Source organism: Eucalyptus grandis, chromosome 6, assembly GCF_016545825.1.
Source record: "Eucalyptus grandis isolate ANBG69807.140 chromosome 6, ASM1654582v1, whole genome shotgun sequence".
Classification (NCBI taxonomy): Eukaryota; Viridiplantae; Streptophyta; class Magnoliopsida; order Myrtales; family Myrtaceae; genus Eucalyptus; species Eucalyptus grandis.
Genome location: NC_052617.1, coordinates 53,972,671 through 53,995,148, shown reverse-complemented (window position 1 = coordinate 53,995,148; position 22,478 = coordinate 53,972,671). Strand labels below are relative to the sequence as shown.

The following is a 22,478-nucleotide window of genomic DNA, read 5'->3' as shown; positions in this document are numbered from 1 at the left end:
TGAAGTGACTTTTTATTGAGGTCATCTATCTCCATTCTGAGTTGCCTTATTACTGCTTGGTAACGAACTGATGTGCATTTAAATTAAAATAATTATCAGAAATACCAAACCTACTGAATAAGGGTTCAAGCGTCATCAGGAAATTAGTTTTAGCCAATTAATTTTTGCCTGTGATTTACAAAATCTATCTTCAAATTTTATCTGTCAAGTACACTTTGCATCTTCTAATATTAAAACATACACTCGGCGTCATACTTTAAAATCTAGACATCGGATTCTGCATTTTCTGGACGAGACCTCAATACTTTTCACCTGGTATTTTCATAATTATTTCCTAGTTTTTCAAGTCTCAGTGCAATGTTAAATGTTCTAAAGTTAGTTTTCCAAAGGGTAAATAAGGGAAGAGGAGCATTATCATCTTGCATGGAAGTAGTGGGGAGGACTCCTGTCGCGTAGAATTGATCAAATTCATGCGGTCTGTTTCCCTCGTTTGAGGATAGAAATGTGTGGGTTCTCTTTTTTAACTGTTATTATGACGAAGCATGATGAAATCCGAGCGGCAGTTCTATGGTCTGTTTGAGGGGATGGACCATAACGGATGTTTCCTTTTTCCCACAACTCTTATGTAAAATTGTTGTAAAGCACAAAATGGTAAGCTTTATCAATTAACGGACAAGATTTATTTCTTTTTTCCTTTTTTTCCCCTATTCGATGGTGATCGAAGAGTTGGGATCGATCACCCAACACCCGAGACGAAGATTCAGACAGCAGAGGCTAAAAAAGAGAATAGCCTCTTTCTCTCGTCTGCTAACCCGAGAATGACAGTGAAACAAAAATGTGCAATAAGCAAAACGTGCGATGAGCAAAGGAAGGTGAATATGTCCCCTAGTCAGTTCATGTGGCACAATAAGGGTTGAAGATTCTAATACACGCATAACATTACCTCAACAGGACAATCTGGTGGACCAAGCAAATATCGAGTAAATGAGACAAGGATGCCAGATAGATGAAGGTCCACGCCTTCGTGGCTGTCAATGAAAGATTCAAAGGTAGAGGCTAGTTATGTATAAGCAAAAAGCGAAAAAGACTGGAATGCGAATCTTGGACTTGTCGATTGGTATCAAAATTTAACATCTCAATGGCTTCCACGGAAGGAATGTAAGAGGATAAAGAAGATAAAGCCCCTCGTCACCGCAAAACGCCCAAACAACCAGTGTACTTTCCCCCCACGATTTGAAGTATTATCCACGATTTGAAGTATTATCGTCTAGCATTAAAGTAGTTCAGACCTTTGCAAATCCATTTTAGATGGCGACAATTATATGCAAGTTGGGTACTTAACATTCATCTATTGATCCGCGAAGTTTCATATGCCTGAGTGAGCCGAATTTTGATGGCAACACCTGATATACCATCACATCCCATAAAATGACACAGAATACATGTCAATTTACTTGCAAGCCGTATGGAATCCATGACATCGTTAGTTATGGTATAAGTTTCAGTAGCTGTTGGCGAATGTGCTTCAAAGGCCTAAAATTTGTTAAAAAGGAAAACACGAGGCCCCCAATAGTTAGCCAAGGCTCAAAATTAGCATCAGAAGCCAAGGCAGTCATCTAATCCTAGGTGAATTCAGCATAGACCATATCAAGTTATCAACTACATGATCATTTGCCATTGAAAATAACAAACAGCAGGCTTGACGAGAAACAGCATTCTTTCAAAAATTTGATTCATGTAATTGCACTACCACTTCAGCAAAACCGGGCAAAACACATCATACAACTGAAAGGAAAAAAAATATCGAGTTTCAAATCTACTAAGTCCATGCAAGGAACTTAAACTCAGAGATCAAGCGGAAGAACTCCTCTGAAGGCATTCCATGTAATGCCAACAATTGAAAGGAATAAAACTCAACGCTTCTTGGAGACACCAACAGTTTTTTTCCCTCTACGGCCAGTAGTCTTTGTGTGCTGGCCACGGACACTACAGGCCCCAGTAGTGCCTCAGACCACGGTGGTTCCTGCATTGCAGTTTTAATGTCAGCTACTTACATCATCATGTTCAGATTCCTCTGACTAAGGGATGATACCAAAATAAAGTAAGTTATGTCTAACAAATATGTCAACAAAACTAGCAGAGAGGCTACTAGCAAAGCTAGCTTTGCAATCAGGAAAAAATCAATTTGGAAGAACATATGCTCAAGAAGTGACGATACACATGCAGGTCTCCCAACCACATACTTGTACAGAATGAAAAAAAGTGACAAATTGTCTTAATCATGGGACAGCACTAAAACCAATACACAGCAAGAAAATGGGCAAATGTTGTAGTCACCTGATCTTCTTCAACCTCTCCAAATCATCCCTCAGCTTCATGTCCAGGGCATTTTGAGACAACCTGGGGAATACTTTCCATCTTTGTAGTCCTTCTTTCTGTTTAAAAACCAATCTGGAATCTTAAACTGGAGCGGGGGGTTGGCGACAATAACCATGAGGTTGTCTAGCTCTGCAGCAGACAATTCACCAGCCTGGCAGCAAGAAAATTCCGCATTAGATGCATCTTATAGCAGAAATGCCTATCATTTTGCAAGGAATTCAAAGACAAATCATTCACTAGACAATTATTTCACATGCTAGAACTAGCAATGTATTAAACCAGTAGATAAAACAGAAGATTAAACCAATCATATAGACTATCTTCCAGTGCTGTAATTCAGTTTAGAAAAAAAGTAATGAGCACCGAATCTCCTAATTCCTACTCCGTCCACAAGACAAAACACTACAATTCATCATGTTTCCCAGGTTTTCCATAAAATTCACGATGACTACAAAATCAGTAGCTACTTCATTTCGCATGTGACCAGTGCCCAAGTAGTTGGGTGAGTAGCCAACCGAAAAAACAGTGCTCCAAGATCACCGAAGACCCACACAACTATCCTCCAAAATGCGACAGAAACTATCCGACCCAGATGCCTGTATGAGTGGAGACGTACCACTTGCACATCAAACAGCCAGAAAGCACGAAACTTTCTTACTCGGAAGATTAATCCTAGCGCCCACAAATAAAGAACCAATTTTTTTCCGAACTATCCTAGCCGCACACACATGATATTCGATTCTCCGAAGCAACGCAAGCTTCGTACCAGCGGGAGCGAAAGGAAGCCAGACCTTTGTTCATGTCGACGTCGGCCTTCTTGCAGACGATGTTGGCGAAGCGGCGGCCGATACCCTTGATGGAGGTGAGGGCGAACATGATCTTCTAGCTTCCCATCGACGTTGGTGTTCAGCACACGCAGGATGTGCTGGAACTCCTCGTTCGCCACCAGCGACTGCCCATTTTTCACACCGTAAAGAATCACGAATTCGCACGCGTCCATCTCCAAACCACTCCCGAAACCAGGGAGGGAGAAAAAGGAAGAAGAAGGAAGAAAAATAGAGCTGGACGGAGGTACCGCCGGCGGTTCTTACCATCGCGGTTGACACGGGCTTCGGAGGCGCGGCGGCGGCGGGCGGCGGGCGGCGGCGAGGCGGGAGGGGGCGCGAGAACTCTCTTTCCTTTCGTTGGCCGTGTAGAGAAGAGCTAGGGTTTGGAGCGAATTATATATGCCTGTTTACGGCGTGCAATGACGCTTTTGCCCTCCCCCTCCCCTACTGGTGTTTCTCTGCCATTAAAAACGTTCCAATTTTTTTCTTTCTATTTTTATTTAATCTATTTTCCAGAATAAAAATAGAAGTAAAAAAGAGCAATTTCTTGTTTTTATAATAATATCTGAAATAAATCATTTCTTTTCTTTTTTTCTCCTTTCTTTTCTAAGAGGCTCACCGACTCCAAGCAATAACGGAAGTACCGCCGGCGGTACATATTTAATTTATAGGGTCATACTTAATACATAGGTTTTTACAAGTCTAGCTCGTGATGCAATGGAATTGAAAATGGAATTCAACAAAAATGAGTCTGTTTTTTTTTTTTTTTAATTCTCAATTTCAGCTATGATAAGGTAACAATGCTTAGGCCCTTGTTTGGTAAGCATCAAACATAGTCAATTTTTGATTTTGTTAAAAGAATCGTTTGCGCAGAATCGCGTTTGATAAAATTTTGTTCTAGATAATAGATTGAGAGTAGAATCAAGAATTAAAAAATTTAATTCTTGTTTCAAAATCAGAAAAAGAATCTAAATTTGAACTATTTTCTTCTCTTTTTTCTTCTTCAATTCTTGTGGTTGCGATTCGTCACCATCCGCCGTAGTCGATCCTAAGAACCGGTTCGGCAAGCTCGTAGGAGGCTCACCACCAAGGCGAAATCCAATAAGTTCACCAAGGCAGAAGCCCACCACCGACGCAGGCTTAGCCTTGCATTTGGCGAGGCCGAACCTCACTGGGGCTAGGCAAGCCTCGTGACGCCTAGCCCCATCGGTGGCTAGGAGTGGGCCTCACCCACCACAGCAGAGCTCGCCCGGCCTCGCGGCCAGCGATCCTCGCCTGGCCCGGCGGCGGTCGAGCCTCGGTTGGGGTGGGCAAGCCTCACCCGGTTGCTAGTAGGCTCGGCGATGAGGGCCGGCCTCACCGTAGGGCCGATGACACTCGGTGACCGGCTTGAAGAAGAAGAAGAAGAAGAAGAATAGGAGAAAAAGAAAGAAAAAAAGAAAAGAAAATAGGAAAAAGTATAAAAGTATAAAAATATTTAAAAATTAAAAAAATTAGTTTGGAATGTAATCAATGAACAACGATTTCAAATGCAATTTTATTCTAAAATTAGAAATTTTAGACAATTACCAAACGGCTTAAAAGCTTAAAATTTATTCTTGGGAATAGAATAAAAAAATCATTTTTAATTAGAGTTTGTTCAGGAACAAAATAAAAAATCATTTTCGATCGAATCTACTTAGGAATGTAATCGTTACAAAATGCGCCCTTAAATTACAACCTCCCATCCACATCTCTTTCTTTTTGTTCCAAAAGTCTTTGATCCAACTTTTAAACTTTTCTTGAAAGGGTCGTTTTTGGGATTTCTCCTAAAAATAAATAAATCATAATTGTCCTTTCTTCTTCTTCTTTTTCCGTCTTTAAGCAATAGGAAGTTACTAGTCATACCACATGTGCTTTACGCAAATTCATTTACCTGTAACTGTTACACATGGGAGAAGAAATTCTTGAAAGATAGTTCATATTATAAACATTCTAAGTCAAAATTCTCCAGGCCCTTAATATTATATCTCCCGAAAGGGAAAATCGCTATTTTTCAAACAAAAATTACCTCGATCTAAAAAATAGATTTTTCTTCCTTTTTCTCTTACAATATCACTTGATTAGAATAACATAATTAACATATGTACAAAAATTTATGTTGGGATAAGGATACAAATGACTTTTGAATTTTAACAAATATGCAATGTAGTTTATGAACTATAATCGGTAATATGGTTACTCAATTTTTAATTTATTCAACATGGTCTTTAAACTTTAACATAACGTGCAATATCGTTCATAAACTTTTTATTTTGATCTTTGAATTTTTTTGTCAATGTTCAAACTAATCCTTTAACAATATGAAAATATCTCATGTTATCCTTCCATTAATTTATGTTTAGAGACAAAATAGTTTAAAGACTAGTTTGAACATGAACAAAAAATGCAAGGGCCACATTAAAGAAATTGTAAGTTTGGAGATTACATCACACTCCGAGTTAAAGTTCATGGACTCATTCAAAGCTTTAGACAAAAGTGCCATTGAGATATTGGGCTCTTATGGTATCTCGTACACATTTCGACGATTGGCCGAGCAAATAAGTCAACTTCAAAGTGGATTTGTTGTGCGAAGAGTACGTTATGACCCATGGCCGCCTGCCTGGTGGGGGCAGCTCCTCCGTTGTGGGTAAATGGGAAACCCAACTCTACGAACCCGAGGAAAGGCTGCACAGCGGTAGTAAGGGCGTTAAGATTGGAGCTTTTTTAGTGTTGGCAGGAGTGAATGAATCCCATCCCTAGCGAGTGAAGTGCTTAAGCCCATTTAGAGATAGACATTGAACAAATTAAGAAGGCATAACAAATTGTTTGTTTCTCTATTTATTTGTTTTTCTATTTTCCGAAAGAAACTCGGAACAAAAATTCGTTTGGTAATCTGAATTTGATTTTTCTATTTTTAGAACAAATTTTAGTCTAGAAATAGATTTGGAGTATAAATTAGAAACTAAAATTTTTAACTTTTTAATTTCTGCAATAAAAGTGAAAAATAAAAACTCTCGTCATCATTCACTCTTGTCACTACTCACCGCCCGCTCGTCGTTTTGTGGGGAAAAGTGCCAAAAAAGTCATAAACCTTTTGTCTTTGTGCCGATTTAGTCCTAAACCTTTTTTGGTGCTAATTCGGACTAAACCTTTTAAGTTGTGCCAATTCAGTTATTTTTGGCCAATTTTGGCCGGATTTTCTTGACGGACCGCCGACGACGTGGCCTGTCAGCGCCGACATGGACAACTTTTAATAATATTTTAAATTTTTTTTTTTTGTCTTTTCCTTTTTCCCAAGCCGGCAAGAGCGAGGCCGGCCTCGCCAGATCTGGGCGAGGTCGAGCTCGGCCCTCGCCCGACCTCGCCAGAGATCGGGCCATGGGCGAGCCTCGCCCATGGGTCGACGAGGCTCGACCTCGCCGGATCCGGCGAGGTCGGGCCCGCCCTCGCCCGGTGGTGGCCTCGTCGCTGGCCGCGACCTCAGCGGACGTAATACTGGAGGAAAAAGACAAAAGAAAAAGAAAATAAAAGAAAATATAAAAAATATAAAAATATAAAAAATTATTAAAAGTTGTAACGTCGGCCTTGGAATTAGATACGTCAGGGGCGGTGTCAGGTCGGTAAAATCCGGCAAAAGGACCGAATCGGCACTAAAAAAAGGTTTAGGGAAAGAAAGCGGCCTTGTGCCGTTTAGGACTTTGGCACTTTTCCCCTCGTTTGTGAGACATCGACTGTTGGATGCTAACCATTCCCTAAAAATAGAAATTTTATTCTTTTATCAAACGAATTTGTGTTTCAGAAATAGAATTTTGACCAAGCATAAAATATATTTTTACCTTAGAAACTTGTTTAGGAAATAGAAATTGATTTTTGCTTCTAGAAATTTTGTCATGCGTCTTCATGATGGCGCAATTGCACCAAAGAAGACGACGAAAGGATAAAAGAAACATCCAACTCTCCTCCAAATGTGTCGAGGCGCAATACTTGTATCAGACTACTTGTGATCTTGTAGTTGGATCTCCAAGTTTTACCATAGCTATATTTTATTTGTTCAAGTTATCGGTATCTATGGATTGATCACGAATCGTAAAAAATAAGAAACTAAAACTGATTTTCTATAATTCTAGATATTCAAGGACTAAGTATGTTCTTCCACTTCGTCCTAAAGAGTAATTAGGACCAGTTCAGGGATCGCCATTACACATCGAAAGATCCCCTGTATCACTTTCCAATTCAAGGAGGGTGGATCCTACGAGAGAGAGAGAGTCCGAGTTCGGCAAGAAAAGGCCACCCCACCTGGGATTCGGACCCAGGTCAACGCATTTCCGAATCGCGTGTCTCGATCGGGCATCGATCTGCGTGCGGCGCCGCGTTACGTTCATCTTCAGTTTCTCTTGCACTTTCTCTGTCCGCGCGACGATGCCAAACGGACCCTGCTCCAGCTGAAACTGCCCCCGCGGCGTCCCCAGCGAATGATTCCGATCCCGGAGCTCGTCGCGCGATCTTGTTCCGGAGAAGAACGAGCGCCATCAATCCGCGAAGAAGCGAGGGAAAGATGAAGCTCGTCTTGTGTTCGTGCCTCCTCCATCTCGTTCTCTCCTCGTCGTTGTTCGGTCACGCGGGAGCCAGAGGCGGCGAGAGTCGATCCCTCCCTTCATCAGGTCCCTTACCCATTACGGGATTTCCTCTCTACGAATTTCGGGTGAAATGGGTTTTCATTTTCTTCATCTGGGTTCGCTTCACTTTGGTTGTTTGATGCTGCTCGCAGGCTCTGCGACCGATGGTTATGCTGGGGCCGCGAGGCACTTGTTCGGGGAGCGGCCGGCGGTGAGGTATGCTATCTCTCGGGCTTTCTGCTTCTTGGCTTGTGCAACGTTTCTTCTTCTCTGTATTCAGCTGTTAGGCGTATAAAGTCTTAAAGTCCAAATCTTTGGCTTTTCTTTGTAATTGTTTTTTTTTTTGGCAGTCCTGATGTGGCTCGTGGGTACATGACCAATTCTGATCTTGAAAAGGCCGTCAAAGCTTTCGGCCGGAGATGTGGCAATATCTCTAGGATATACAGGTGATTCTGTCAACTTCTGTTATTGCTTTTGTGATTGTATCAGTGCGTTACGAGATTTTTCTCTCATAATCGAAGTTCAGACTATGTGTGGTGATGCTGACTCGTTTTTTGCTTCTCTCTTTGAGGATTCGTTGTGATGGACATCAGTATTGGCAAGAGTGTTAATGGAGTTCCCCTGGTATTGAATTTGTCAGTTTTAGCCTGCGATGTCTTTTTTTCCTTTTTTCATATGGCTCTCTGACTGATTGCTGAACCGGGCTTTCTGATAAATTGGCAACAGTGGGTTATAGAGATCTCGGACAAGCCTGGAATAGAAGAGGCTGAACCTGCATTTAAAGTAAATCTCTTTTCCCTGCTTCTCTTAATTTCATCCTTAAACAAAGGTTTTTAAGTGTGTCGTTATGCCATCATTGTGGAACAATTATTTGACTTACCCTTTGTCCCTTTGTTCCTGCAATCTTATTTAACTCTGATGGACGGAATTTAGCAAGTTTGTTTGTGGGTTATGATATATTCAAGTGAAAGATAGAGCGATTCACCAATGGGCCATTGTGAGTGTAATGGTCTCTGCTATTCAAACCCTTTTGATGTGTATCGTTTCTTACCATTACATTAATTAAAGCATTAATCTTCATATAAGTTTTCCTTTTCCTTCATGCCATTCACTATGCCATCACCTTCTTCTTAGGAGTAAGTTTCCTCCAAATTAGCGTACATCTTATTTTGCCCTTTAAAGGCCTAGGCCACCTAAATGTGTCTTTGTCTGGAGTTCATCTATTCCAACATTTTTTTTAGAGGTTCTTGAGGAACTGAGCACCATTCTCATCACTTATTACAACTTCCCTCATTCTTTATGGGTTCTTTCTTATCTTCATGGAATCAGCTACTTGATGATTGCTGCTTGATCAGAATTTGCAATTATTTAATGTTGCACTGTGCTTTTCTTTTGGTTCATAGATCTGTCATCATACATGGCATCTGATTAAGTACCATTTTCTCGCATATGTGGCTAAGTCAATTAGTTGGATGCTATTCTCTTCTGGTACTTTCATGTCGAAAATGCATGTCGTTTACAATCAGGAGACTCAGAGCCTTGTGGCACATGCATTTCTTATAAATGACTTACCATATTTTTCTTTGCTTTGGAGGTCGGAACTTAGGGTCTGAAGGTTGAATCCTGAACTGTTAATTTTTTACTTCCTCGGGAAACCCTTCTTTTGACTAATTCATAAATAACTTGTAGATATTTCCTGTGCTTTGTGTTTCTTTACAAGAAATGGCTTTTGCTCTTAGTTTCCTTCTCTCGAGGTGAATTGAGATCACCTTTCTCGATCTTTCAATATCTTTCATCATTTAATCACAAAATAATATAATTTGAAATTTCCCATTTTGTCAAATTCTTGCAGTTCATAGGAAATGTGCATGGGGATGAACCTGTCGGTCGTGAACTTCTGATGCTTCTAGCGAATTGGATTTGTGATAATTACCTGAAGGATCCGTTGGTAATTCCCTCCTCCCTCCCTCTTTCTCTCTCTCTCTCTCTCTCTCTCTTTCCTTAATATCATCAGTGTAGAGGATTGGCTTCATTTTCATTCTTCGACGGTACTCATCAAGCTAATTGTCAGCATTCCTGCATATCCATTCAAATTGAGGAAGTCCAGATTCACTAAAAACATTCCAGATATCAACATGACTTGATTGGCTTTTAGCTTGTTCTTACGACTTGCGTCGTTGGTCATGTTTGGCCTCTAACTGATCAATCTATATCTGTGCATTTGTATGGATGGTGCGCTATGTAAATCTTATGTCTCGCAATGTATCTTAAGAAGTAGCATTCTGCTCATTACAGTCTTGTCCATTCAGTTGTAGATATAATTAAGCATTCTTGATGTTTTATCGCCCAATATTGGTGTTGCAGGCAAAATTAATTGTGGAGAATGTTCACCTTCATTTGCTTCCATCAATGAACCCAGATGGGTTCACACTTAGAAGGCGCGGAAATGCCAATAACATTGATTTAAATCGAGATTTTCCTGATCAGGTAGTTTATTACTGCTGCAATCTGTAGTTTTCTAAAGATTATAGCTCCAGCCCCATGCATGGCTTTAATGTTAACGAACAAAGTTGTCTGTGTAGTCCATCTGCACGAAACAAGTTTTATCCATGGACCAGGTTTCCTTATATGAAATGGACTCCCTTTTCATCGTTAAAAAAAAAAAAAAATTGATTATAATGTGCATTCGAATGTTGTGATTTAAAAATTAACCATATATTTCTTGACTGAAGTTTTAACTATCTAGTTAGACTGAACTAAGAATTGAAAGATGATAAATGAAAAAATTTACAAATTGGGAACTCTAGGATCATCGTGAAGATTTGTTCCTAGAATTTAAAAGAGGATAGTAAGCCTTTGCAAGAAGGGAGAGTAGTTTCCCTTGGAGGATATGGTGAAAAGCTTAATATTGGAAGTCTGGAGCTTTCCCTAACATGCTTGGGTATTGCTTTTTTCACCTTTTATGAATGATAACTCCTAATCTGACATTTTCACAGGTGTCTTTTCTTTCATCAAATATTGCCATGCTTTATATCAAGGCTCATGTCTAATGATTTTCTCTTCAATTTCTTGTTCTCCTTGTCAAATAATGTTAATAATTGCTTCCTTCATCTATAGCCCAATAATGGAACAAGTCTTTGGGTCTTGCAATTGATTCCAACTTTGATGGCTTGCATTAATTTAAGATCTTTTTCAAGAGTCACGGTGGAATTTAACAATTGTTCTCCTTTTCTCTTCATCTTTTCTAGTGGAGAAGATCTTATCATGTATGCTTTCTTCCTTTGAGGATTTGTCGTGTATTCATATATGATTCTTGCATTTTTGCAGTTGTTAGCAAAGCATTTTCCTTCTTGCTTAATATGAATAAAGAAAAGACTTCTCTCTTTCCATGATTTATGATCAATTTTCCCTTTACTTTTAGTTTTGTTGTATTATCTTATGCTGTGTGTATTTCATGAAAGGGCAGTTCTTTCCAATGAATGGAGACATAAGTTCACGACAGCCAGAAACAAGGGCAATTATGAAATGGTTGAGAGGGATTCGTTTCACAGCATCTGCTTCCTTGCACGGGGTACTTAATTTAGCTACTTTTTTTTTTTGTGCTAGATCCTGTCATGCTGGCTGGGCCTTTGATGACAACGCCTGATTATATACTTGTTTATTGATGCATGATTTACACTTGTTTATCATCCCCCCCCTCCCTCCCATGTGTAATGTGATTAAAATTTTAAATATGAAGAATTATTTGAACAATAAACATAACAATGTGCATCCTCTTATAATTTCTCAGGGCGCACTAGTTGCAAATTATCCATGGGATGGAACGGAGGACAAGAGGTGATTGTGTGACGTTCTGGTTCATATGTTGAATTCATGGGCCACTTCTCTTGATAATTTGCTTGATTTCCCAGCCTGCATGTAGTGCCTATTGTCACTTTGATCTGTGTTGTCCTGCATCTTCTTTGCCAGATGTACTAGGCATTATTACTTTTTCATTGATTGGTTGTTCTTTCTCTATGTTCATGAATTAAATCTCCAGCTAATATGTAAGTCTGCTTTGATCTCCAGTTTGCAGCGTGTCCCAAACCTTTTCTGTATTACTCCTATGCTAAGTTAAGTCATCCTTTTATAGCGATGAAAAAGTTGAAATCTTTAAGTTTTAGAGGGACAGCAGAAGATAGAAAGGTGCTGCACATTAATTGAAGTTTACATGTGATCTTTTATTGGCCTACTTGATTTGTTGTTGATAACTTTTCATAAATTACTGCAGTATTTATACTTTTCTTTCATATCTTGTATTCTTAGTGACTATTGGCAATCCTAAATTGCAGGAGATATTACTTTGCCAGCCCTGATGATGAAGCCTTTCGGTTCATGGCAAGTATATATAGTCGTTCTCACCGTAACATGTCATTGAGTAAAGAATTTGAAGGAGGAATTACGAATGGAGCAGCTTGGTATGACGGTTTTGAGGCTAATCCATTGTAGCTCATAATATAGGAAGTGCTGATCTTTCCAGTGTTTTAATCTAATACCTTTGTGAAGTGAACTGCTGGACTTTGCAAAAGAGAAATAGTTCCATTCTATAATGGAGTGCTTTAGTGCTTTACCTGGCATTTGACTATTTAAAAAGTTTCATTAATAATACCGCTTAACTTGTTCTAGGTATCCGATATATGGTGGCATGCAAGACTGGAACTATATCCATGGTGGCTGTTTCGAATTGACATTGGAAGTTAGCGACAATAAATGGCCAAATGCTAGTGAGGTCTGCTCCCAAAAGAGTCAATTTGTATGCTTTACTTATTGCGACCATCATTTACATGGTTTGGAGCTTGCATTGTGCTGTTGACATAAATATCTTCACTCCGCCAAATAATTTCTCCAGAAAATGGATGGACATGATTAACCAAATCTGGTAAATTAGAAAATTGAGTTAAAAACATTTGCAATCCAGATAGGTTCTAATAACCGTAAGGATCTGGTTCTGTATTTCGACCCTTAGCTGCTTCCCTAGTTTAAATAAGAGCCAAATTTGATGCTGAAACTGACTAATATTTTAATTTCATATGGCTCTGACTCATCACTTGCATGTGCTAATCTATTATTTTTGTATTCGGGAAGTGATCGATTTGCTTGAGCTTTCTCTGTGTAAATTTGCAGCTTCCCACTCTATGGGAGTACAACAAAATGAGCATGCTTAATCTTGTTGCCAGTGTTAGTAAGGTAAGTGGTCTGCACAGAGTTTTATATTGCAGATAGTAAAATATCCAGAAAATCTCTAGCAAGAAATTAAAAAAAGAAAAGAAAAGAAACTACCCTGATGAAAAAAAAATTAATTTTACATGTACTAAAGCTTTTCTAGTTAACTATGCAAAGTTGTGTAATCGGTTTTTCCCCTAAAACTTCTTACAGACTGGAGTTCATGGAAGAATCTACTCTTCGGATAGTGGAAGGCCATTGCCTGGCTTTGTCCTGATCAAGGGAATAAATAGCACCGTATGTCCCAGCATTTGTTTGTGTCCTAATTGTTTGCATGCAGTAGCCATTTGTTGTCTTGTTCATTTATTTTCACCGCCTAGTAGTGATCTCTGTGGTTTAATAATGTATAAGCTGTTTGAAGTACAGCTATTCTTTCTGTTAGGGGTATATAGCTGTTTTGGTAGTTTCATTTATTTTTCCTTTCTTTCTAAGATGCTATATGGTCCTAAATTACTTATCAGATTCAAGCTAGTAGAGGACTCGCTGATTACCATAGGGTGCTTGCCCCTGGAGCAAAGTATGAAGGTACTTCATTATTTGCTGTTTTGTTATTAGAGTATCTAGTGATCTTACTGGTGATTATTGAACTTTAACAGCAACAAGCATTTTTTAAATACATCACGTGCTTGTTAGATAATACATATAATATCTTAACTTTCGTCTAAGAAATGTGGTGTTTATCAATGTTCTTGTCAGTATTCCGGTTAGAATAATTTCTCATTGTGACTTAAAAGTATCTTCACTGCAGTTGTGGCATCTATGCCTGGGTACAAACCAAAGACCACGACCATCTGGTTGGAAGAGGGAGCTATGACTCTGGATTTTATCCTGGATCCCGTTGCTACACCAGTTGATAATCAGTTAAAAAGTATATGTGATTGTAGCTGCAGTGGCAAGAGCAGTATTGAATTACTGGGCTTTGTTTGGAATGCTCACTTGGGAGTGTACTTTCTTTTAATTCTTATTGTCCTTGCACTTATCTGCATACTCTTTAGGCGGAGAATGCCTGTTTTAAAGCATAGACAAACTGGAGCACTGAAAAAGTCAGTCGTTGTATAGGGCTTCTGGAGCTGGTTGATCAGAAGCAAATTTTGCTCTGTATTTTATTCATCAGCGCTGTACTTCCTATGGCAGCTACATATATCAGACCATCTGAGACAGTCCTGTTGGCGAGTGCAGCAAAGGTTGAATCGGATGGTTGTCATAGACGTAATGAAGAATGGAAAAATGCAGAAACAAGAGAGGTGGTGGCAGAAGGGGAAAAAGCACATTTGTAGAGGGAACCTGATTGTTTTGCATTGTCTTCTGACAAGTGAGCAATGCTAAAGCTAAATTATATTTAGGACACTCAGAGTCAATACATCACAGAATTTTACATGAATAAAAGTTCACAGTTTTGAGCATTATTCAGATCTTGGCGCTCTGGGAGGGGCACTCTATTTCTTTTGAATTATGTTGTCATTTATAGACAGGTGAACATACAGAAAAATTCCTCACCATCGACATTTGTGGGCTTTGCATGCGTTCATGCGTTTGAAATGGATTTATTCTCTTATACCATGCTGATATGAAACTCCTATGCCCCTCCACTTTAGGGTTGCCCTGTGGAGCCTTCAGCCACAAACTCCATTGTCTGGACTTTGGAGCTATCTGCTGTGCCGGGTACCTCATGGTTTCTTCTTCATTTGGAGCTATCTGCAGTGCTTTTTGAACGAGGTGTAGATAGTTAAGTTGTTTCCGCAATCTATGGCCAAAAAGAAAGAGTTGTTTGATATAATTAACTAGGAACCGATCAGAGTTGCAGAGTGCATACAAGAGCAGACCGAGTGCGGTGTGTCTGCACAGCTCCAGGCTACATGATTTATTCACTTTGTCTAGAATCACGCATATTAACATGAGATTGACTGCTTTTCTTTCTTCACAATCACATGGTAGACTCCATCTTATAAATTAAGGCCTACTGCATTACTCCTTCATAAAGAGTTCAATAGTCATGACCCTTACTCTTATTTACAAAAAATATACTCATGATTTAATCACTTTGTTTATAATCACTGATCAACACGAGATTGACTGCGTTTCTTTCATAGTTTTGTCTCCATCTTACAAACTAAGACCTATCATATTACTCTTTCCTAAAGAGGTCAATAGTCATGACTCCCATTCTAGTTCACAAGAAATATACTTATGATTTATTCTTTTTGTCTAGAATTACGAATCAACGCGAAACTGACTTTTTTTTTCTCCTCTTCACAGTCACATGGTTTCGTATCTCTCTCACAAACTAAGACCTATCATATTACTCTTTCTTAAGGAGGTCAATAGTCATGACCTTCACTTTAGTTCACACAAAATATACCTATGATTTAATCACTTTGTTCATGATTACAAATCAACGCAAGATTGATTGTTTTTCTTTCTTCACAATCACATGGCTCCAACTTATAAACTAAGAACCATTGCATTACTATTTCTTAAATAGGTCAATAGTCATGACCCTCACTCAAGTTCATAAGAAATATATATATGATTTAATCACTTTATCCGAATCACGGATAAAACGTGAAATTGACTGTTTTTCTTTCTTCATAATCATATTATTGTGGCTCCGGTTTATAAACTAAGATAACCGCATTACTCTTTTTTAAAGAGGTCAATAGTTATGACCCTCACTCTAGTTCACAAGAAATATACCTATGATTTAATTACTTTGTCCATAATCACAAATCAACGTGAGATTGACTACTTTTCTTTCTTCGCAATCACATGATTTTGTCTCTATCTTACGAACTAAAACCTATTGCATTGTTTTTTTTTTTTAAAAGAGAGGCCAATATTTATAACCCTCACTCTAATTCACAAGAAGTATACTTATGATTTAATCACTTTATCCAGAATCACAGATTAGAGCAAAATTAACTACTTTTCTTTCTTGACAATCAAATGGGTTTGTCTCAACCTTACAAACTAAGACCTATCACATTTCTCTTTCTTAAAGAGGTCAATAGTCATGACTCTCACTCTATTTCACATGATTATATACCTATGATTTAATTACTTTGTCTGGAATCAATGCGAAATTGACCGTTCTTCTTTCTTCACAATCACATGATTTTGGCTCCATCTTCCCCGGAGACTAGGCCCTCTCAATGGCTTATTAGCACGTCAAAATCGTCGTCGCTCTTAATGAGGCTGAGCCTCACGTATCTGTCGTCGTCATGGAAGATGCTCCCTCCTCTACCAAGGATTTTGGCCGCATTTAGGATCTCAATGCAGTTCGTGTCTTCCTCCCACTCACATTTCACCCATGCATAAGCTGCCATAAATGCTCGAGTTAATTTGTGAAAAGAACTCAGCTAAAACGTGAGAGAGAACTCACATCGACACCCCTTGGAATTTGGCTTCAGTTTTGCTGATGCGTAACATAAGAGAGATCCTCTTCTAAATACATGTCTATAAGACTGCAAAGGGCATTCCTGGGGTATTTTTCAGACAAAGCTGTGTGCCACATGTTGATAGAGAAACTCGGTCCACATTTTGAAAAGAATGCTACTGATGAATCATCATAAAATTATATGGATCTGTCATCTTATCGCATTTTCTCCTAGCGTCGTAACTAAGTTATAGGGTTGCGGATTCTCACCTGGAGTTGGTTCCCTAACTTTCTGGAAATAGGTGCAGTTTTCAGGTGGTACTTTCTGGAGAGAGAATCTGTTTGACATGGACAATGTCTTCCTCAGTCTGTCCCAACGTTTGGTCATGGTTTTGTATCCGAACTCAAATATTTCCCTGCCCCATCTTTGATGATTACTTTCAGAAGCTTCAGAGCTCTTAACTGAGTGTCCCTCGAGACGCCCATCGTGTTCAATTCCAGGTACATGTTCATCCTTTGGTACACCTCTTCGTTCCTTATGAATGCCCATCTGCTTTAAGCAACGTTAACAATGAAATAAAATGATTCCCACTGGGTAAGCTAGAAGATTTTACTGAAAGCTATGATACTGTCAGCTGAATCAGCAACATCAAACTACAATTTGAACCGTGAATATATAGCAGGAAACATCAGAATCTCGGGAAAAGTTGAGGGTTTTGGCATATTTACCCGAATCTGCTTCCAGCATGACCAGTGAGCTTTGAGATGGTGAAGATAGTGAGGTCCTCATCTGCTGGGAAGGAATCCCTGTGAAATGCGGCCAGTAATAAGCACGGTCGTAAATAGTTTTAATATTAGGGCCATGGAGAACGGCTTCATTCAACTGTCCATTAGGATTGTTCGGTGCAGTCACGAACTCGATGATGTCTCCAGTGGTGTTGGTTGTGTTCTTCCAACGCGCCGGGTCTCCCTGAAAGCTGCAGTCTGCTGAGTTGAAGAACTCTGTTTGTTCTCGATAAAGCTGTGAAGAAGAAGAAAAACACCGATACCCGAAATGTAAAATTATGTCAAGATTGAGCACAAGGATAGAGCAGGACGAATCACAGGGTCATGACAAGCTCATAAAAGGAAAGATGCTGACCGAATAGTAGGGGATTGAGGCCACAACTGAAGCAGGAAGTGAAGAGTTGTGAGGGAGAGAGAGCATGGACAGCAGCACTGAGGAGTTGGGTAGAGCCAGCACCAAACAAAATGTATTTGCCGTCTGTGATGGCATTCCCAACCAGGGAGTGCAGCTTCCTGAGGAGAGACTCAAGCTCTTGGGACAAGGTGGTTTGGTCACTGAAGGAGTAGCTCATCCTGTGCCACCCCGCCACCATTACGGCACTGCTCTCTGCATGCTGCTTCCAGAACGGCTCCAAGAACAATGGATCTCCCCTGCAACCAAACAATAAAATAAAATTTATGGACTGTGAATTAAGGAAATTTCGAAAGAGTGGAAAATGCCGCTCCTTGTTCTAAAACCTTAAACTATTACCAACACGAGGTGGTTTAAATTTATGAGTTATCACTCGCATACCCGAAGTGTGATAGCCTGACAGACCATGAAAGCCTGAAACATAAACCCCTATACGTGCCCAGTGGAAGAACGGTTCCGATCCATAAGGGACATGTGCAGGTGCATCACTGATCCATGAATTTTCGTGAAAGTGAATAGGAACAAAGAATCACGCTCGAGGCCTATAATTTGATATCGTATTGAATATGGTGATACTACAGGTGAACATGCCAATTTTCACTACTCGAATGATAAACTGAGGTGAAAAGTTACGCATCTAACTCAGGCCTTGGATATTCACATTGGCATTCCCGAGCGACGGGGAATGTTTTAAAGGACCATTAGAAATACTGATTCAGTGAATTCCTCAGGAAAACCTTCTATTTTGAATCTAATTCGGGATGAGACTGTCAGCTATCATTATTACAGTAACAATTCAGTGAATTCTGCGCGTGTTCCAACGACGTAAGAAAGGAAAGAAAGGCTTTCATGTCCTATACCAAATGATTGACACGAGACGCGGAAACTAACTCGTCGGCATCGGCAAAGCAAGAGGGCAAGAAGAGGGAGCAGTCTGGACCCCGTAGCAATTGTTGCACTCACAGGCAGGCCTCCGTCGACCACCACCCCGTCGAGGTACGCCCTCCCGTGGCCTGAGCACTCCCGTGCCGCCGCTGACTCGGCCTCGGCCGCAGCCCTCCGCTCCAGCTCAGGCCTTGGATGCTCACCTCATCGATGCTCCAGTTCCGCCCGCACAGGCCACGGCGACCCCGGTAAAGATTCACCCCGAAGAAGAGATTCGCGATCACGGAACACACCAAGCACAGCTTACAGATTGAGCCCTCTGATCTGGCCATGCTCTCATCACCAAGACTCTCTACCTCTCTCTGTATCTCCAACCAAGAAGATTTTCACAGAGAGAGGGAGAGAGAGAATGAGGGAATCAAGGAGAACAGAGCATAGAGAACGACGGGTGAAATAGTGTACTGAAGTTGGTGAAAGGAAAAGCGAGAGAATATGACATGAAGGCTACGGATTTAAGTCTTCCTCCTGCCTCCTCAACGAAGTTCCAAAGCTCCAACCAATGGGAGATCGGCCACGTGGACCGTTGTATGAAAAATGGATTCACCTGACGTTCGCAAGAAAATTCGAATTCGTGCCTAAAGTTAAAGAACAGAACGCACCACCTGCGATTTTTCTGGTGCCACGACATCATGATACACTTGTGTGGACGTGAACTTGTTTCTCTGTTTTTTTCTTCTTCTTTTTAATTACTTGATCGAGGATTTTCCACATGCATTAGGATTTTCGAGTATAATTTTGAGCGGTATAAGCTGATTTATGGAAGCCCACGAATTCATTCTCTACACCAACGGGGCATGTGCTCATAAACTTTTCCCCCCCGTGAGGGAACCGGAGTATGCTTCAACCATGATCGATCATATCGGTCGGCCTTGAAAACGACGATCACGTTCTAACTTTTTTGTGTGTGGTTGGTGCTGGATTCCCTTCCCTCGATTCTCTCTATCAGGGTGGATAAGGTTCTGACTTCTCTTTTGTCATATGAAAATAAAAAATAAAAGGGAGAAGAATTTTCAAAGCAATGTTTTGCTCGGAAGAAAGTCTCTACTAATTCTGAATTTATGACTCTTTTTATTTTATTTTATGCGGAATAACAAGCAAGATATAAAATCAAAATTAGAAATTAGATATAGGAAGCCCTTGAATAAATCTTGAAATTGATCCCACTTTAAGTCAATTATTTAAATTCAACTTGCTAGAGTTTATATATCTACTTACATCGTTATTTTTCTTGATAAGTTTTAGGATTTTGTATTGTTATTTTTACTTTAAAATAGTCGAAGGTATTTTCTTGTCGAGGCACGCGAAGCAAACTCTCCAATAAAAATAATAAAGAAATTGATTGATCAAGACACTAGCCAAACTAAAAATGCCTTGCATGAATCAAAGCAAGATAATTAATAGCCGTGAGGAGGATTTGCATTACAACGTGGCGTCCCACAAGCATCGCTATGCCCTTACAGAGCTTTGTGAACTAGCAAGCGAGCTTGTTCCTCGCCATTCATTTACTTCACATTCACGTCATACAAATAACCATTAAACCCTAAGGAGAAAGTAGATGATGTGGGAATAATTGTGTTGCCATGCCATGTTTGATTCATGAGCTTTTAGGGATTGTGAGTGTACTCTACAGAGAGAACTCGTGTGGTTCAAGATTAGATGGAGCAGATCGTTCATCGAAGACGACGAAGAACTAATCCCAATCCCGTGAGAATCTTGTTTGTATTGGTTGGGTTGGGGCTAAGTGAAATAAATTGCAGAGACTTTCTGATTCGAGAGGTAGGGCTTTGTCTTAAAAAGTGGAGAAAATGATTTTCACGAAAGATTCGAAAGGTATTTTTCTGGAAAAATGTTTTTTGTGAAACAAATGGAGTTTTAACATATATAAAAAAATAAAACAGAAAAAAATGACAAAAAAATGGATAAGTGCATTGGAAGTCCTAAAAAACATGTCATGAAAGTATAATTGAATTTTAAAACTTTCAAAAAGTACAATTGAATTTCAAAACTTATATCAAAAGTATGATTAAGTTCTAAAACTTTTAAAAAGTGCAATCAAGTCTCAAAACTTATCAAGTTGGTGCAATTAACCCTAAAAATTGCTATCATTTTATATTTATCAAGCTGGATGGAATTAATAAAATGATTTGATTCCACAAACTTTATAATTTTTTGAATTTGATTGTACTTTTTGAAAATTTTAGAAATTTATTGTAATTTTATGATGATTTTTTCAGGATTTAGTTGTACTTTTTGACTGTTTTAAGATTTAATTACATATTTGTGACAACTTTTAAGACTTGCAATACACTTATAAAAAAAAAACAAATGGTCCTCAAATTGATCATTGCTTCGGGCTTCATATTGAGCAAACCCAATCGGCTGACTTTCATGGGCCTCTGTTTAGAGCTAAAGAAATTCAGAGGAAGCCCATTTTCATTTAAGTAAAAAAACTCATTTCAGAAAAATACATTTTAAGAAAATTCAATCAAAGAAATTAAACCCTTGGAGAAAGCCGCCCGTTTTGTTTTCCGACATCCCCTTCCGTGCCTCATCCTCTCTCTCTCTCTCCCTCTAAATTCGGCTTAAAGTCTTTAGAACTTGAGATATGACTTTTATTTGGCATAAGTATATTAGAATTCATGAAATTGATCATAAAGTGCAATTGAGTCCTAAATTTTCAAAAAGTGAAATTAAGTCTTAAAATTTGTCACAAAGTGTAGTTGAATCATAAAACTTTAAAAAAGTGAAATTAAGTTTTAAAATTTATTACAAAGTACAATTAAGTCCTAAAACTTTCAAAAATGCAATTATATCTTAAAACTTATCAAATTAATTCAATCTAAGTTCTTTTATTGATTGCACTTTTTGAAAATTTTAAGACTTAATTGCACTTTCATGACAAGTTTTAAGATGTGATTAAACCTTTTAAAATTTTTAGGAAGGACTAAATTGAATTTTCATGATAGGTGTTAGGATTTAAATATTTTTTTTGAAAGTTTTAGGACTCAATTATACTTTCTTGACAAGTTTTAAGATATCTAATGCACTTATTCCTTTTTATTTCATACTAAAATTACATTCTCATTAGACTTGTGCATTAACAAATAAACTCTCTTCTTCTTCTTCTTCTTCTTCTTCTTCTTCTTCTTCTTCTTCTTAAGATATCTAATGCACTTATTCCTTTTTTATTTCATACTAAAATTACATTCTCATTAGACTTGTGCATTAACAAAGAAGAAACCTTTTTATTTCTAATGCACTTATTCCTTTTTATTTCATACTAAAATTACATTCTCATTAGACTTGTGCATTAACAAAGAAGAAACCTTTTTATTTCATACTAAAATTACATTCTCATTAGACTTGTGCATTAACAAAGATGATGATGATGATGATGATGAATTATTATTATTATTATTATTATTATTATTATTATTATTATTATTATTATTATTATTATTATTATTATTATTATTGTTGTTGTTGTTGTTGATGATGATGATGATGATGATGATGATGATGATGATGATGAATTATTATTATTATTATTATTATTATTATGATGATGATGATGATGAATTATTATTATTATTATTATTATTATTATTATTATTATTATTATTATTATTATTATTGTTGTTGTTGTTGTTGATGATGATGATGATGATGATGATGATGATGATGATGATGAATTATTATTATTATTATTATTATTATTATGATGATGATGATGATGAATTATTATTATTATTATTATTATTATTATTATTATTATTATTATTATTATTATTATTATTATTATTATTACTATTATTACTATTATTACTATTATTACTATTATTACTATTACTAGTATT

General features: G+C 38.3%; 1 protein-coding gene and 2 pseudogenes across 1 annotated transcript; 1 reads left to right on the top strand and 2 right to left on the bottom strand.

Moving 5' to 3' along the window:
- Nucleotides 1-1,699: 1,699 nt before the first annotated feature.
- LOC120294750 lies at nt 1,700-2,525 on the bottom strand (annotated as a pseudogene).
- A 5,179-nt stretch (nt 2,526-7,704) lies between these two features.
- LOC104431106 (carboxypeptidase SOL1-like) lies at nt 7,705-14,515 on the top strand. Its single transcript, XM_018867351.2, has 15 exons — nt 7,705-7,888; nt 7,996-8,059; nt 8,194-8,289; nt 8,437-8,467; nt 8,570-8,626; nt 9,696-9,791; nt 10,208-10,330; nt 11,310-11,414; nt 11,634-11,680; nt 12,175-12,300; nt 12,509-12,611; nt 13,007-13,069; nt 13,259-13,342; nt 13,567-13,630; nt 13,854-14,515. Exons 1-15 carry the CDS (start codon nt 7,783-7,785, stop codon nt 14,162-14,164), a joined length of 1,476 nt encoding a protein of 491 aa, XP_018722896.2. The 5' UTR covers nt 7,705-7,782; the 3' UTR covers nt 14,165-14,515.
- A 1,458-nt stretch (nt 14,516-15,973) lies between these two features.
- On the bottom strand, nt 15,974-18,893 carry LOC104431105 (annotated as a pseudogene).
- Between the last annotated feature and the right edge of the window lie 3,585 nt (nt 18,894-22,478).

What these genes read in the sequence shown, in the direction of transcription:
- LOC104431106 (XM_018867351.2), top strand. Translation starts at nt 7,783, where the DNA reads ATGAAGCTCGTCTTGTGTTCGTGCCTCCTCCATCTCGTTCTCTCCTCG. An exon ending in ATTACCTGAAGGATCCGTTG is followed by an intron (nt 9,792 to 10,207) that starts GTAATTCCCTCC and finishes TTGGTGTTGCAG; the next exon opens with GCAAAATTAATTGTGGAGAA. An exon ending in ATCGAGATTTTCCTGATCAG is followed by an intron (nt 10,331 to 11,309) that starts GTAGTTTATTAC and finishes ATGAAAGGGCAG; the next exon opens with TTCTTTCCAATGAATGGAGA.